The sequence below is a fragment of the Bubalus bubalis genome, chromosome 13 (assembly GCF_019923935.1).
Source record: "Bubalus bubalis isolate 160015118507 breed Murrah chromosome 13, NDDB_SH_1, whole genome shotgun sequence".
In the NCBI taxonomy this organism is placed as follows: domain Eukaryota; kingdom Metazoa; phylum Chordata; class Mammalia; order Artiodactyla; family Bovidae; genus Bubalus; species Bubalus bubalis.
This window is the reverse complement of record NC_059169.1, coordinates 76,324,428-76,337,806: the sequence shown is the minus strand read 5'-3', so window position 1 is coordinate 76,337,806 and position 13,379 is coordinate 76,324,428. Positions and strand designations below refer to the sequence as shown.

Genomic DNA, 13,379 nt, shown 5'->3' with positions numbered 1-13,379 from the left:
GTTCCTCTTCACTTTCTGCCATAAGGGTAGTGTCATCTGCATATCTGAGGTTATTGATATTTCTCCCAGAAATCTTGATTCCAGCTTGTGCTTCTTCCAGCCCAGCGTTTCTCATGATGTACTCTGCACATAAGTTAAATAAGCAGGGTGACAACATACAGGCTTGATATACTCCTTTTCCTATTAGGAACCAGTCTGTTGTTCCATGTCCAGTTCTAACTGTTGCTTCCTGACCTGCATACAGATTTCTCAGGAGGCAGGTCAGGTGGTCTGGTACTCCCATCACTTCCAGAATTTTCCACAGTTTGTGGTGATCCACACAGTCAAAGGCTTTGGCATAGTTAATAAAGCAGAAATAGATGTTTTTCTGGAACTCTCTTGCTTTTTTGATGATCCAGTAGATGTTGCCAGTTTGACCTCTGATTCCTCTGCCTTATCTAAAAGCAGTTTGAACATCTGGAAGTTCATGGTTCATGTACTCTTGAAGCCTGGCTTGGAGAATTTTGAGCATTACTTTACTAGCGTGTGAGATCAAATATGCAGTAGTTTGAACATTCTTTGGCATTGCCTTTCTTTGGGATTGCAATGAAAATTGACCTTTTCCAGTCCTGTGGCCACTGCTGAGTTTTCCAAATTTGCTGACATTTGTGAAAGTGTGCAGCACCTTCACAGCATCATCTTTTAAGATTGGAAATAGCTCAACTGGAATTCCATCACCTCCTCTAGCTTTGTTCGTAGTGATGCTTCCTAAGGCCCACTTGACTTCATGTTCCACTCTAAACTGAATAATATTAAAAGCCAGGTAGTTATGAATTCTTTCAAAAGTTAAGGGATGAAATAAAATCTGTTTATTGGTCATAAGTTTATATATTGTTCCTGAGCAACCAACATATGCCTTTCATGTAACTAGAAGTTGATGAAAAGGGAGAACTGAAAATAAAACTACCTATCAATAGAAAGTTCCGGTTCACAGAGGCAGCACTTCAAAAGCAGTAACGTCTTTACAAACCCTACTGTCGGCTTAATAAAGTAGCTTATCCATTGGTGGGAAAGAAAGCGTCACTGACACTTTACATAATAAATGTTTCCAGGATAGTAACTGTAGTCCCTAAACCAAAGACCAGGAATAATGCTACCTACCTGTTGATAAATGTAGAGCACTTCTCAACACCAGAGACAAAAAACACTGCAGGGCTTCCCTGGTGGTCCAGTGGTTAATAATCTGCCTTGCAATGCAAGGGACACCAGTTCAATCCCTGGTCCAAGATGATCCCACATGCCACGAGCAATGAAGCTCGTGCCCCACAACTACTGAGCCCACACTGTAGAGCCCATGAGCTGCAACGACTGAAACCCCCCACACCTAGAACCTGTGCTCCACAACAAGAGAAGCCCACCCATGGCAACAAGAGGAAGACCATGTGCAGCAACAAAGACCCACCACAATCCAAAAACTTAATAATAATAAAAGCTCTTAAAAGAAACACTGCAGCCATTCACATCCTCTCTGACTCAGTCCTCTGATGCTAAGAGGCCACTATTTTGTTGTTGGGCTGCAAACTCCTAGAGGCAATATTTGCATCTTCTACTCCATAACATATTCCCTCTTCACCCTTACCCTGGCAGCTGAAGTGAAGATACTATTTAGGGCAATGATTTTTTTTTTTTTTTAAGAAAGGAAATTTTAAAATATTTTCATATTATTTAAGGGCTTCCCTGATGGCTCCGTTGGTAAAAAATCTGTCTGCCATGCAGGAGACCCTGGTTCGATTCCTGAGTTGGGAAGATACCCTGGAGAAGAGAATGGCAACCCACTCCGGTATTCCAGTCTAGAGAATACCCATGGACAGAGGAATCTGGCAGGCTACATACAGTCCATGGGGTCGCAAAGAATCGGACACGACTGGGCGACTAACACACAAGAGCATGAGTTTTGGAGACATCTGGAAAATTCGCAAGAAGCCTAGGCAGTCACTACACACGCATGTCTTTCAGTCCTGGAGCCGGTCCCAAGAATCAGGAAAGGAACAGGGGCTTGGATGTTCAGGAAAGGGCCCCGACTGGCACTCTGAATTTATACTGTAATTCACGGTTGTGAACCCTGATTGGGCCCGCGTGTTTCAAACTCCAAAGATCAGGGAAGAACCTGCGGGTCTGCTCGGGGAAGACCTGCTGGGCCGCCGCCGCACCGGACAGGTGGTTAAATACTTACAACCTCGGGCCCACGGGCTCCGTGCTCTCCCGCGAAGGCCTCTCGGGAGCCGCCTCCAAATCCTGCTTGGGCGCCTGCGGTGGGCCCAGCTCCCCGCGCAAGGCAGGGGGGTCCCGGGTCGGGCGGGAGGCGGCGGGGGCTCCGAACCCGGAGCCCTGCACGCCGGTGCGGGTATACATGGTTCAGACCGGGCCGACGCCGCTGCAGGATGGATGCGGGCGGCGCTGGGATGCGTGGCGGGTCTCGAGACTGCGACTCCAAGAGCCGCGGCAGCGGTTTTAACAGCTCAGTTTCGATTTCTCGCTCCCAGCAGCGGATAGCACCGCCCCCGCAGGATTTCCCCGACCTCGTTCCTCTCTGGCGCGCTCTGACCTGATCGCAGGAGACCGCCACCCCGCCCAGCCAGGGATATGGAGCGAACCTGGCCGGCTCCAGGTGAATCGGTTTGAGGATCTCACAACCACTTTAAATGGTGATTAAAAGCTGTCTATGATCAGCCACGGACACCTCGTGTAAGCACGGAGTAGCCACCAGGGAACTGAAATTCCTGAAAGACGCCTTAGGGACTGTTTAACTCGTCACCCTAATATGAAGTTCCTGCAGAGTATTTGAGACTGTGAACAATGTATTAACCTTTCAATGCCAGAGATTAGGTCAATAGTTAAAATCATCTAGACACAATTTGGCCTTTCACCAGTAAAGGCTGCTGTTTGGCTTTTGCCGAGTAAGCTCAAGATACAGGAAATGGAAAGTGAAATCAAAGAAAAAGCACAAGTGGAGAGAAGCAAGCCAGCGAGAAGGCAGCGATGACTCCACGGCTAAGTGACTGATGGGACAGTCAAGAAGTTTTGATGAAATACATGCTCTGCGCAAGACATTGGGCAATAATTCAACCATGGTGTGGAAATACAAATTTGCAAGATTCTGTAGGTCTGGGGACTAGTGCCCCCATCCATATGGTTCTGAAGTGTGCTGGGTTGATCACCATTGTCCTAAAGTTGGCTGTACAACCATGAAAGAAGTCTCTTCCTTCACCTAACCTGTACCCTAAGACAGCGGTCCCCAACAGTTTTGGCACCAGGGCCTGATTTCCTGGAAGAACGACTGTTGGAGAGGGATGGTTTCAGGATAACTCAAGTGCATTACATTTATCATGCCCTTCATTTCTGTCATTACTACATCAGCTCCACCTCAGATCCCAGAGGTTGGGGATTCAACCTCTGTGGATGTTCAGGAAAACTAGGGCTTAACCCCTCTGAATAATTCAAAGGGGCATTTGGGAACAAGCCACAAAAGTCAAGAAGTTCACCAGGAAGGAGGCTTGTGGCTTAAACTGACAAGCTGTGTACCTAACTCCAGGTGGGGCAGGATGGTGGAGCACCCCAGCCTGTAGTCAGGGAGTCACCAAGGAGCTCAATTGTTTTGCTTGTCTTACTGGTACTTGGCTCAGTCTGTAAAGAATGTGCCTGCAAGGCAGGAGACTGCCTGCAATACAGGAAACTAGGGTTGGATCCCTGGTTCGGGAAGATCCCCTGGAGAAGGAAATGGCAACCCTCTCCAGTATTCTTGCCTGCAGAATCCCGTGGACAGAGGAGCCTGGCGGGCTACAGTTGCAAAAGAGGTTGCAAAAGGGTTGAATACAACTTAGCAACTAAACCACACACTGGTACTTAGAAAAGAAAGACAAATACATGTTTGGTAGCTAGTGAAAGAATTGAATGAAGGGCAGGCGGTGGGTGGAGGGGCACACGAGAGGAGAAGGCAGTGGCGAGGTGCTTGTCAGGAAAGGGAGTCAAGGCTTCTGGGCCACCCTGCAACGTTAGAGGTCTGTCGAGTAGACTTGGGTCTCGAACTTCAGAGAGCATCAGAACCACCTGGAGGGTGTGTTGAAACGGACTGCTGACCCCTAATCCTCTGAGATTCAGGAGGTCTGGGGTGGGACCCTGTCCGGTATTTTGAGGATTTATAAATAATTCACATCAGTGGTTCTCAAATGGAGTTGATTTTGCCTCCCGCAGACATTTGGCAATGCCTAGAGGTCATTATTGTGGAGCCTGGAAGTTGCTGGAGGTGGGACTACTGGCATCTAGTGGAGGCCGAGGAAGCTGCTAAACGCCCCACAGAGCACAGGACAGGCTTCCCCACATAGAACATCATCCTGCCCCAAACACAATGGATCAAGTTAAAAGCTTTTGAACAGCCAAGGAAACCATAAACAAGATGAAATGACAACCTTCAGAATGGGAGAAAATAATTGCAAATGAAGCAACTGGCAATGGATTAATCTCCAAAATATGCAAGCAGCTCAGGCAGCTCAATATCAGAAAAACAAACAGCAATCAAACAAACAAAAAACAATCAAAAATGTACTGAAGACCTAAACAGGCATTTCCCCAAAGAAGACATACAGACGGCCAACAAACACATGAAAAGGTGCTCAACATCACTCATTATTAGAGAAATGCAAAGCAAGACTACAATATGGTATCATCTCACGGCAGTCAGAATGGCCCTCATCAAAAAATGTATAGACAAATACTGAAGAGGATGTGGAGAAAAGACAACCCTCTCGCACTATTGGTGGGAACGTAAATTGATCCAGCCACTTTGGAGAACAGTATGGAGATTTCTTTAAAAACTAGGAATATAACTACCATATGACCTAGAAATCCCACTACTGGGCATATAACCTGAGAAAACCACAATTCTTAAAGACACATACACCCCAGTGTGCATTGCAGCACTGTTTACAATAGCCAGGACATGGAAGCCACCTCCATGTCTATCGACGGATGAATGGATAAAGAAGCGCTGGTACATATATACAAAGATATATTACTCAGCTATAAAAGTGAACAAATTTGAGTCAGTTCTAGTGAGTTGGATTAACCTAGAGCCTGTTATACAGAATGAAGTAAGTCAGAAAGAGAAAAATATCATATATTAATGCATACACATGGAATCTAGAGAAATGTTACTGATGAACCTATTTGTAGGGCAGCAATAGAGATGCAGACATAAAGAACAGACTTGTGAACATAATGAGGGAAGGAGAGAGTGGGATGAATTGAGAGAGTAGCATTGAAATATATACATGACTATATGTAAAACGATAGCCAGTGGGAATTCGCTGTATAACTCAGGGAGCTCAACCCGGCGCTCTGTGACAACCTAAAGGGGTGGGATGGGGTGGGAGGTGGGAAGGAGATTCAAGAGGGAGAGGACGTATGCATACCTATGGCTGATTCATGTTGACGTATGGTAGAAACCAGCACAACATTGTAAAGCAATTAGCCTCCAATTAAAAATAAATAAATTAGGAAAAGGAAGCAACAACCCACACCTGTATTCTTATCTGGGAAATCCCATGGACAGAGGAGCCTGATGGGCTACAGTTCATGGGGTCACAAGAGTTAGAGACGATTTACTGACTAAGCAACAACAAAGAGCCAGAGTCTAATGGTTGCTGTTTTATGGTGACTTTAAGGTTTTAGCTTTGTAAGTGGGTAAGTGGTACCACCATTCATTATTAATCAGGCGGAAGGTGAGAGAGTTTGATTTGAGACTGGGTGGGCTGGAGGTGCCCAAAAGGTGAGACATGCTTACCATGGATCTGGGTGGTCTTTCTGGAGGTGATGAGCGTCAGAATCTCTACCCCTGGGAAAACACCACAGAAGCTTTTGTTTCAGAAGAGAAAGCAGTTGTTTTTGGTGGTTAGATCACATTCAGATTTTGAGTAAGGGAAAGCCCATTAGGGGAAAACCAGTTCTGTTAGAGGTAATGGTAAAACTGACTTTAGGAATGCACTTAGTTGACCATGTTTATTTTACAACACACCCGTGCAACACACCCATGTTTCAAACATAAGATAGAAATAGAAGATAATGGTCAAAATCTAAATTGCTTATTCTATGAATATTCGCTACTCTTGGCTATGTTTTCAAAGTGTTTTTAAAACTGTGAATATGATTTGTGATTACAACAGACATCTACAAGCTTCTTCAGGGTGCTTAAGAGGGAGTTATCCACTGCCTTACCACCCACCGTCTCACCTGAGTGTGTTAGTCACTCAGTCGTGTCGGACTCTGAGACCCACGGCCTGTTGCCAGTCCAAGCTCACTCTGCTCACACACAAGAGGCCAATGAAAGAGACCAGGTGTTGAGGCAAGGAAAACTACTTTATTCTGAAAACCAGCTGACTGAGAAGATGGCAGGCTAGTGCCTCAAAATAACCAATCACTGGCGGTCTGGACGCTCGGCTCTTTCATAGATCAGAGGAGGAGGGGCGGGGGAGGTGAGGAAGCAAAGTAAAAAGGCCATTAATCTTGCCAACATCTCCCAGAACAGGCAAGCGTCAGGCAGGGGATCTATAGGTGGACAGAGTCCTGAGCAAAGGCGCTTAGTTTAACAGTCAGCCAGAGGGGCAGGGTTTTCTGATGCAGGCCATTCTGTATAATAACAATAGCAACAAAAAATAAGCCAAAGCAACAGTTCCAACATGGAGTCAGCATTGGCTTCTTCTCTGCAACAGGACTGCAGCCCTCCAGGCTCCTCTGTCCATGGACTTCTCCAGGCAAGAATACTGGAGTGGGATGCCACTTCCTCCTCCAGGGGATCTTCCCAACCCAGGGATCATCCCAGGTCTCCTGCATTGCAGGCACATTCTTCACCGTCAAAGCCACCAGACAAGCCCACTGTATGTGTGTGCATTTGTATGAGAAGATGGGTTGGCCTTTTGCGTGGCTTGTCCTGAGGTGTGTGCCTCTGCGGCATCACGGGTGGAGAGAAGCAGGGTAAGGGGGCAAGATTCTGCATCTCCATCCCTGCTCCCACTGGGGTCTTCCAGCCCTCATCTCTTCTGTACAGTGGACTGCTGCCTGATTTCTGTTTGAAGCAAGAGTTCTATGTTTAAAAGTTTGCAGAACCACTGTACTTAATATGTTTTAAGACAGCAGTGCCCAACCTTTTTGACACCTGGGACCTGTTTCATAGAAGACAATTTTTCCACAGACCTGGGGGCAGGGGAGTGGTTTTGGGGATGATTCAAGCACATTACAGTGAAGTGAAAGTCGCTCAGTTGTGTCCAACTCTTTGAGACCCCATGGGCTATACAGTCCATGGAATTCTCCAGGCTGGAATCCTGGAGTGGGTAGCCTTTCCCTTCTCCGGGGGATCTTCCCAACCCAGGGATTGAACCAGGGTCTCCTGCATCACAGGCAGATACTTTACCAACTGAGCCACAAGGGAAGCCCGACTTGGATGGCATCACCAACTCGATGGACATGAGTGTGAGCAAGCTCCGGGAGTTGGTGATGGACAGGGAAGCCTGGTGTGCCGCAGTCCGTGGGGTCGCAAAGAGCCGGACACGACTGAGTGAGTGAACTGAACTGAAGCACGTTACTTTTACTGTGCGTTTTATTATTATTACATCAACTCTACCTCCGATCATCAGGCATTAGATCCTGGAGGATGGGGACCCCTGTTTTAGGGGACCGGGGGAATAGCTGAGGCCTAGTGAGACAAATTGCCTGAAATGTGGCCAATTAGTGATTTGTTTAGGAAATAGTTTTCAATTAAAATAGAACTGCCTCTGGGAAATAATCATTATTCATTCCTTTAGGTAAAGGAGTTTAATCTGAGCAAAAGATATTTTGATGGGGGAAGAGGGAAGCTGAGGGAAAGAGGAGGATTCCAAAAAGCTGTGCAAAGGAAAACGCTGTTTAAATGAGACATTGTTGAGAAATGGCAATTGAGGGCTCAATGAGCAGGTTTAGCCAGCACCATAAGCAAAGATTGCAGCAAAAACAACCTTCACCAATTTGGTCTAATGCTAAAATATCCAGGTGTGTCTTTATTTTCTGAGGAAATAAATGGAAATATATAAAAATGTATCTGATTTTTAAATCAGTTGCCTTAGATATTCCTTCATTAGCGTGAATAAATAAATATAAATAGATATACATTGTTGTTGTTTAGTCCCTAAAGTGAAAGTGTTAGTCACTTGGTCGTGTCTGACTCTGACCTCATGAGCTGTCCATGGAATTCTTCAGGCAAGAGTCCTGGAGTGGGTGGGTTTCCGTTTCCTTCTTCAGGAGATCTTCCCAACTCAGGGATGGAACCCGGGTCTCCTACATTGCAGGCGGATTCTTTACAGATTAACCACCAGAGAAGCCCAAATAGAAATACATAGACTCGGCTTTTTCTTGTCATTAAGTGTCCCATGAAGGGCTTCCCTGGTGGCTCAGCTGATAAAGAATCCGCCTGCAATGCGCGAGACCTGGGTTTGATCCCTGGGTTGGGAAGATCCCTTGGAAAGGCTACCCACTCCAGTATTCTGCCCTGGAGAATTCCATGGACTGTATTGTCCATGGGGTCACAAAGAGTCAGACATGACTGAGAACTTTCACTTTCACTTTCAAGTGTCCCATGAAAACAGTCTGAAAATTCTAAAAAGTCCCGCTTCCTTAAATTTGATTCTACAGCGGAAAGTTAGATTAACCCAATAGATTTAGGACAACAGTTACTTTAAAGGTTTTTCTTTTTTTTCTCTTGTAACAAAGGAACCACATGAAACACCCAATACTTGGCATAACCTCATTTTACGCGCACGTGTGTGTGTGTGTGTGTGTGAATGTGTGTGAGAATGAGCATATTTATATCATGACAATTTCATATTCATTAGAAATTCTTCAAATTTGTAGCATAATATCATAGAATGCTGCAGTAATAAGTCACCTTAAACTCTTGGAAGAAATCTTTATTTAATGTTAAGCATGTACCATCGACTCTGTCAACCCCAGATGCTATGGTGGGCAACAGACAGAACCTGGTTATTCCAGCTCCAAGTTTAAAATTATCTAACTACCACCTTATTTTAGGAAACAGAAAGTTACAGAGGTAAAGTGAATGTCAGCATTATGTAACAAATCCATGGCAGAACCAGAACTTGATTTAGGTCTTCTGAGTCCAAGTCTAGCAAACATTTTGAAAGATGATTGTGACAAAATATATTTTTGACAAAGTTCGAAATTTGGAACATTTCTCAATTATTATAATTTCGCCAGAGTGCAGCTATATATTATTTTTCCAAAACACTTGTGTCAAAGGTTCCAAACCTATCAGAATCAACATTACTAGAAGCCTTGACACTTCAATATGCCTCCCTATAATTACATGATCAATTGATCTATATCATGACAGTACTTTATGCAACATGTCAAATTTGCAGCAAAACATGCTCATTTTAGCTCAAATTCCTTTTCTTTAACAGTGTTAAAATACTTTATAGTGTAGCACAAAGACTTCTACTTAAGAATGGAAAGATGTACATTTTCTCCCTCTATTTTTCTGTTTACAGTGTGTCCTGTCACTTGGGAAAACAGGAAATGTAGAAATGTGCTTTCGATGCTATTTCCTGTCTTCTGGAAGGTGGCTGAATTTGTTTGTACATTTGACTCTGAGGAATACGTAATCGCTCCCATCTCTGGGTTCTAATACTATGTGGTAGCTGTCACAGGACTTCTACTGGAGCTTCTGTGGTGGTCTGGTGGTTGGGAATCTGCCTGCCATTGTAAGTGATGTAGGTTCGATCCCTGGTCTGGGAAGACCCCACATGCCATGGGGAAACTAAGCCCGTGCACCATAAGTATTGAGCCCAAGCGATCTAGAGCCCATGCTCTGCAACAAGAGAAGCCACTGCACCACAGCTAGAGAGTAGCTGCTGCTCACCGCAACATCGAGAGAGACTGAGCGCGGCAACAAAGACTCAGCGCAGCCCAAAATAAATAAATCTTAAAAAAAAAAAGACCTCTACTGGCTGCAGGGAGAAAGGAATCTCCCTTAACTCTGGAAAAACTTTTGAAGACTCTGTCAGTGGCTTGGGAGATTCCTCTGAACCAGTTCTTTAGCTGTGATAGATGAATCAAACAGAAACTCTACAGAGCACGGTCAGTTTTTTACCCAGCCACTGTGCTTTTTCCACAGGTGACCCCTCTTTGGGAACTCCTAATTGTTACGATGTGTTAACTCTCAGCCAACTCTTTGTGAGCATTCACAGTCCTTTGTAAATATGGCCAAGTCAATAAGAGAATGTGTGTTGCTAGAGACCTGGGGGCAAGGAGAGGTTAGGCAAAAGGCTTGACCTTGACACCTGGCAGCGCCATTTAAGAGTTTTTGACCTCAGGCAACCACTAAATCTCTCTGAACTTTGGTCGCTTCATTGTAAGGTGGAAATATGAATCATAATAATACCACCTGTCCAATCTACCTTTAGGGGTTTGCGAGGACCAAATGAGATAACATGTGAAAGTGGATCATGAATTACCTCTTGATGCCATATATAAATGGAAGTTATTTTTTTGAGCTGTCAAGGCAAGAGCTTTATATATGTTTTCTAATAATACTTAAATTTGTCCTCATAGAGTTCTTAACTTCAGTTCCCACAGTGCTTGGCTTTCAATTGCTAAAACATTACAGAGCTATATCCTCAGTGTGTTTTATCTTGAACTCCCTTTCAGAATAGAAATAAAGCAGTATATACTTTTACTTACCAACATATAAATGCCTGGCACAGACGTGGAGTCCCCAATGGAGCTGAAACTCTGTTGGCATAACTGGAAGACGCTGGGCACTTCATAGACATTTTGTGACACTGTTCTATCCCTAATACCTCTGGAAGCTGACAAGAGTTTCATTTACATGGATAAAACCTAGGGTTCTCCTGTTTGACTTGATTTGAAATTCCCATGGCCTTTCAGTAATTCCAGGAGTGTGACTTGTGGTTGGGTTCCCCATAGGCATACCACACAGGTTGAAGTTGAAGACGCTTCTGAGTGGTCCTCAGCAGCCCAACTAGGTGGCTTCTTTTCTTGAGGTAGCAGTAAGACAATTCCTGAAAATGGTTAAGATAATGAAGTTACATGTAGCCCCAGGAAAGGGAGTGCTTCCTGTATTGTCTACCAAGGTTTGCTGTTCAAACTTTAGACTATGGATCTGTGTTTAGATCTTGGCTCCACCATTTACAACTGAGAGGTTTTGGGTGAATTACTGAATATCAAGAGGCTTCATTTCTTCATCAGTTAAATGGGAATAAAAGTCATGCTGCTGCTGCTAAGTCACTTCAGTCATGTCCTACTCTGTGCGACCCCACAGACGGCAGCCCACCAGGCTCCTCTGTCCCTGGGATTCTCCAGGCAAGGATACTGGATTATCCAGTATCCAACTGGATAATCCAGTATCCAACTGGAGTTGCCATTTCCTTCTCCAATGCATGCATGCATGTTAAGTCCCTTCAGTCGTGACTGACTCTTGCAACCCCATGGACAGCAGCCCATCAGGGTCCTCTGCACACGGGATTCTCTAGGCAAGAATACTGGAGTGGGTTGCTATTTCCTTCTCTGGAATAAGAGTCATCTGCTGCTGCTGTTGCTAAGTTGCTTCAGTCGTGTCCAACTCTGTGCAACCCCATAGACGGCCACCAGGCTCCCCCGTCCCTGGGATTCTCAAGGCAAGAACACTGGAATGGGTTGCCATTGCCTTCTCCAATGCAAGAAAGTGAAAAGTGAAAGTGAAGTCGCTCAGTCATATCCAACCCTCAGCGACCCCATGGACTGCAGCCTACCAGGCTGCTCCATCCATGGGATTTTCCAGGCAAGAGTACTGGAGTGGGGTGCCATTGCCTTCTTCGGAATAAGAGTCATAAGACCAACTAAATAGTGTTGTTGTATGCATTAGGTGGCTTCCCTGGTGGCTGAGTGGTAAAGAATCTGCCTGCCAATACAGGAGACACAGGTTCAATCCCTGGGTTGGGATAATCCCCTGGAGAAGGACATGGAAACCCACTTCAGTTTTCTTACCAGGGAAATCCCATGGACAGAGGAGCCTGGCGCATTACAGTCCATGGGGTCACAAAAGAGTCAGACATGACTTAGTGACTAAACAACAGTGCTTACTACCATGTATCCAACCTAGTATACTCAATAAATAAATGCAGTGATCATTTTTTTAAACCCAAAAACTAAAACAAACTGGGCAATATACTTGAATAAACACTTTATACAGAAGAAGATATCCAAATAACTAACAAAAAAATGAAAAGGAGCTCTGCTTCATTTGTCTTGGGGAAAATGCAAATTGAAATTACAATGATATACCTCCATGCACACAATAGAAGGGCTAAAATTAAAGAGAAAACTATTGTGAGCAAGGATGTGAAACAACTAGAAGTCTCATGCTCAGCTAATGGGCTTGTAAATTAGTATTACAACCTGTTTGGAAAACTGTTTGGCAGAATCTTCTAAGGCTGAATACTTTCATATCCAGCCATCCCACTGTACGTGTGTTCTCTTAAAGTCATGTGCAAGAATGTTTATATGAGGATCTTTCAGGGGAGTAGAAAACTAGAAACTGCTCACAAGTCTATCAACAATAGATTAATAAATTGTAGTAAATTCCTCCAGGGTACTGCCATATAATAGTGGGTCTATATTTATCAAAATATGAGCTAGTTGGCTTCCCTGGTGGCTCAGCGGTAGAGAATCCGCCTGCAATGCAGGAGATATGGGTTCGATCCCTAGGTCAGGAAGATCCTCTGGAGAAGGAAATGGCAACCCTCTCCAGTATTCTTGCCTGGAAAATCCTAATGGACAGAGGAGGCTAGTGGGTTGCAGTTTATGGGGTTGCAAAGACTCTTACATGACTTAGTGATTAAACAGCTAAATACTAGTTAGCCATTGTAGTACTTCCTCAGGCCATTTGCAATCATCGCTGTATTTCTATCAAGCCCCTCCCCCTCCCCCATGTAACTTAGACTGAATAAACTTTAGGTCCAGCTGCAATAGTAGAGACTCAAGTTAACTGTGGTTTAAACAGCTTAGACATTTGCTCTTAGGTACCAGTTCTGGCATACGCAGGCTGCAGCCAGTATAGTAATTCTATGATGCCAAAGGTCTAGGCTCCTATTGTGTTGCTCTGCCTTGTCTAGGGTGTTTCCCTTATGTGCATCTAATGCATAAATAATCCAGCCAGTGACGAGGGAGAAAAGGAAATCAGAGGACAAGTCCATTCCTTTCAAGTGTACAACCCAGAGACTGCTCTCATCACTTTTGCTCACACATCATTGGTCAAATTTAGTTAATAGTCAAGCTCACTTGTAAGAGTGGCCAAGAAA

General features: G+C 44.6%; 1 protein-coding gene and 1 non-coding gene across 6 annotated transcripts in view; both read right to left on the bottom strand.

The window, feature by feature from the left end:
• The window catches only part of EPSTI1 (epithelial stromal interaction 1), a 99,785-nt gene extending 97,230 nt beyond the window's left edge, over nucleotides 1-2,555 (bottom strand). The window contains exon 1 of one of the 5 annotated variants that reach the window (XM_025263031.3): nucleotides 2,213-2,555. In XM_025263031.3, coding sequence (XP_025118816.3) covers nucleotides 2,213-2,391 — 179 coding nt within the window. In that variant the 5' untranslated portion in view covers nucleotides 2,392-2,555. The remainder of the gene's footprint in view (nucleotides 1-2,212) is intronic. The other 4 variants (XM_044926841.2, XM_025263032.3, XM_025263030.3 and 1 more) reach the window with 4 other exon arrangements.
• A 4,832-nt stretch (nucleotides 2,556-7,387) lies between these two features.
• On the bottom strand, nucleotides 7,388-7,459 carry TRNAH-GUG. The gene has a single exon. It is a non-coding gene; the product is annotated as a tRNA-His (tRNA).
• Between the last annotated feature and the right edge of the window lie 5,920 nt (nucleotides 7,460-13,379).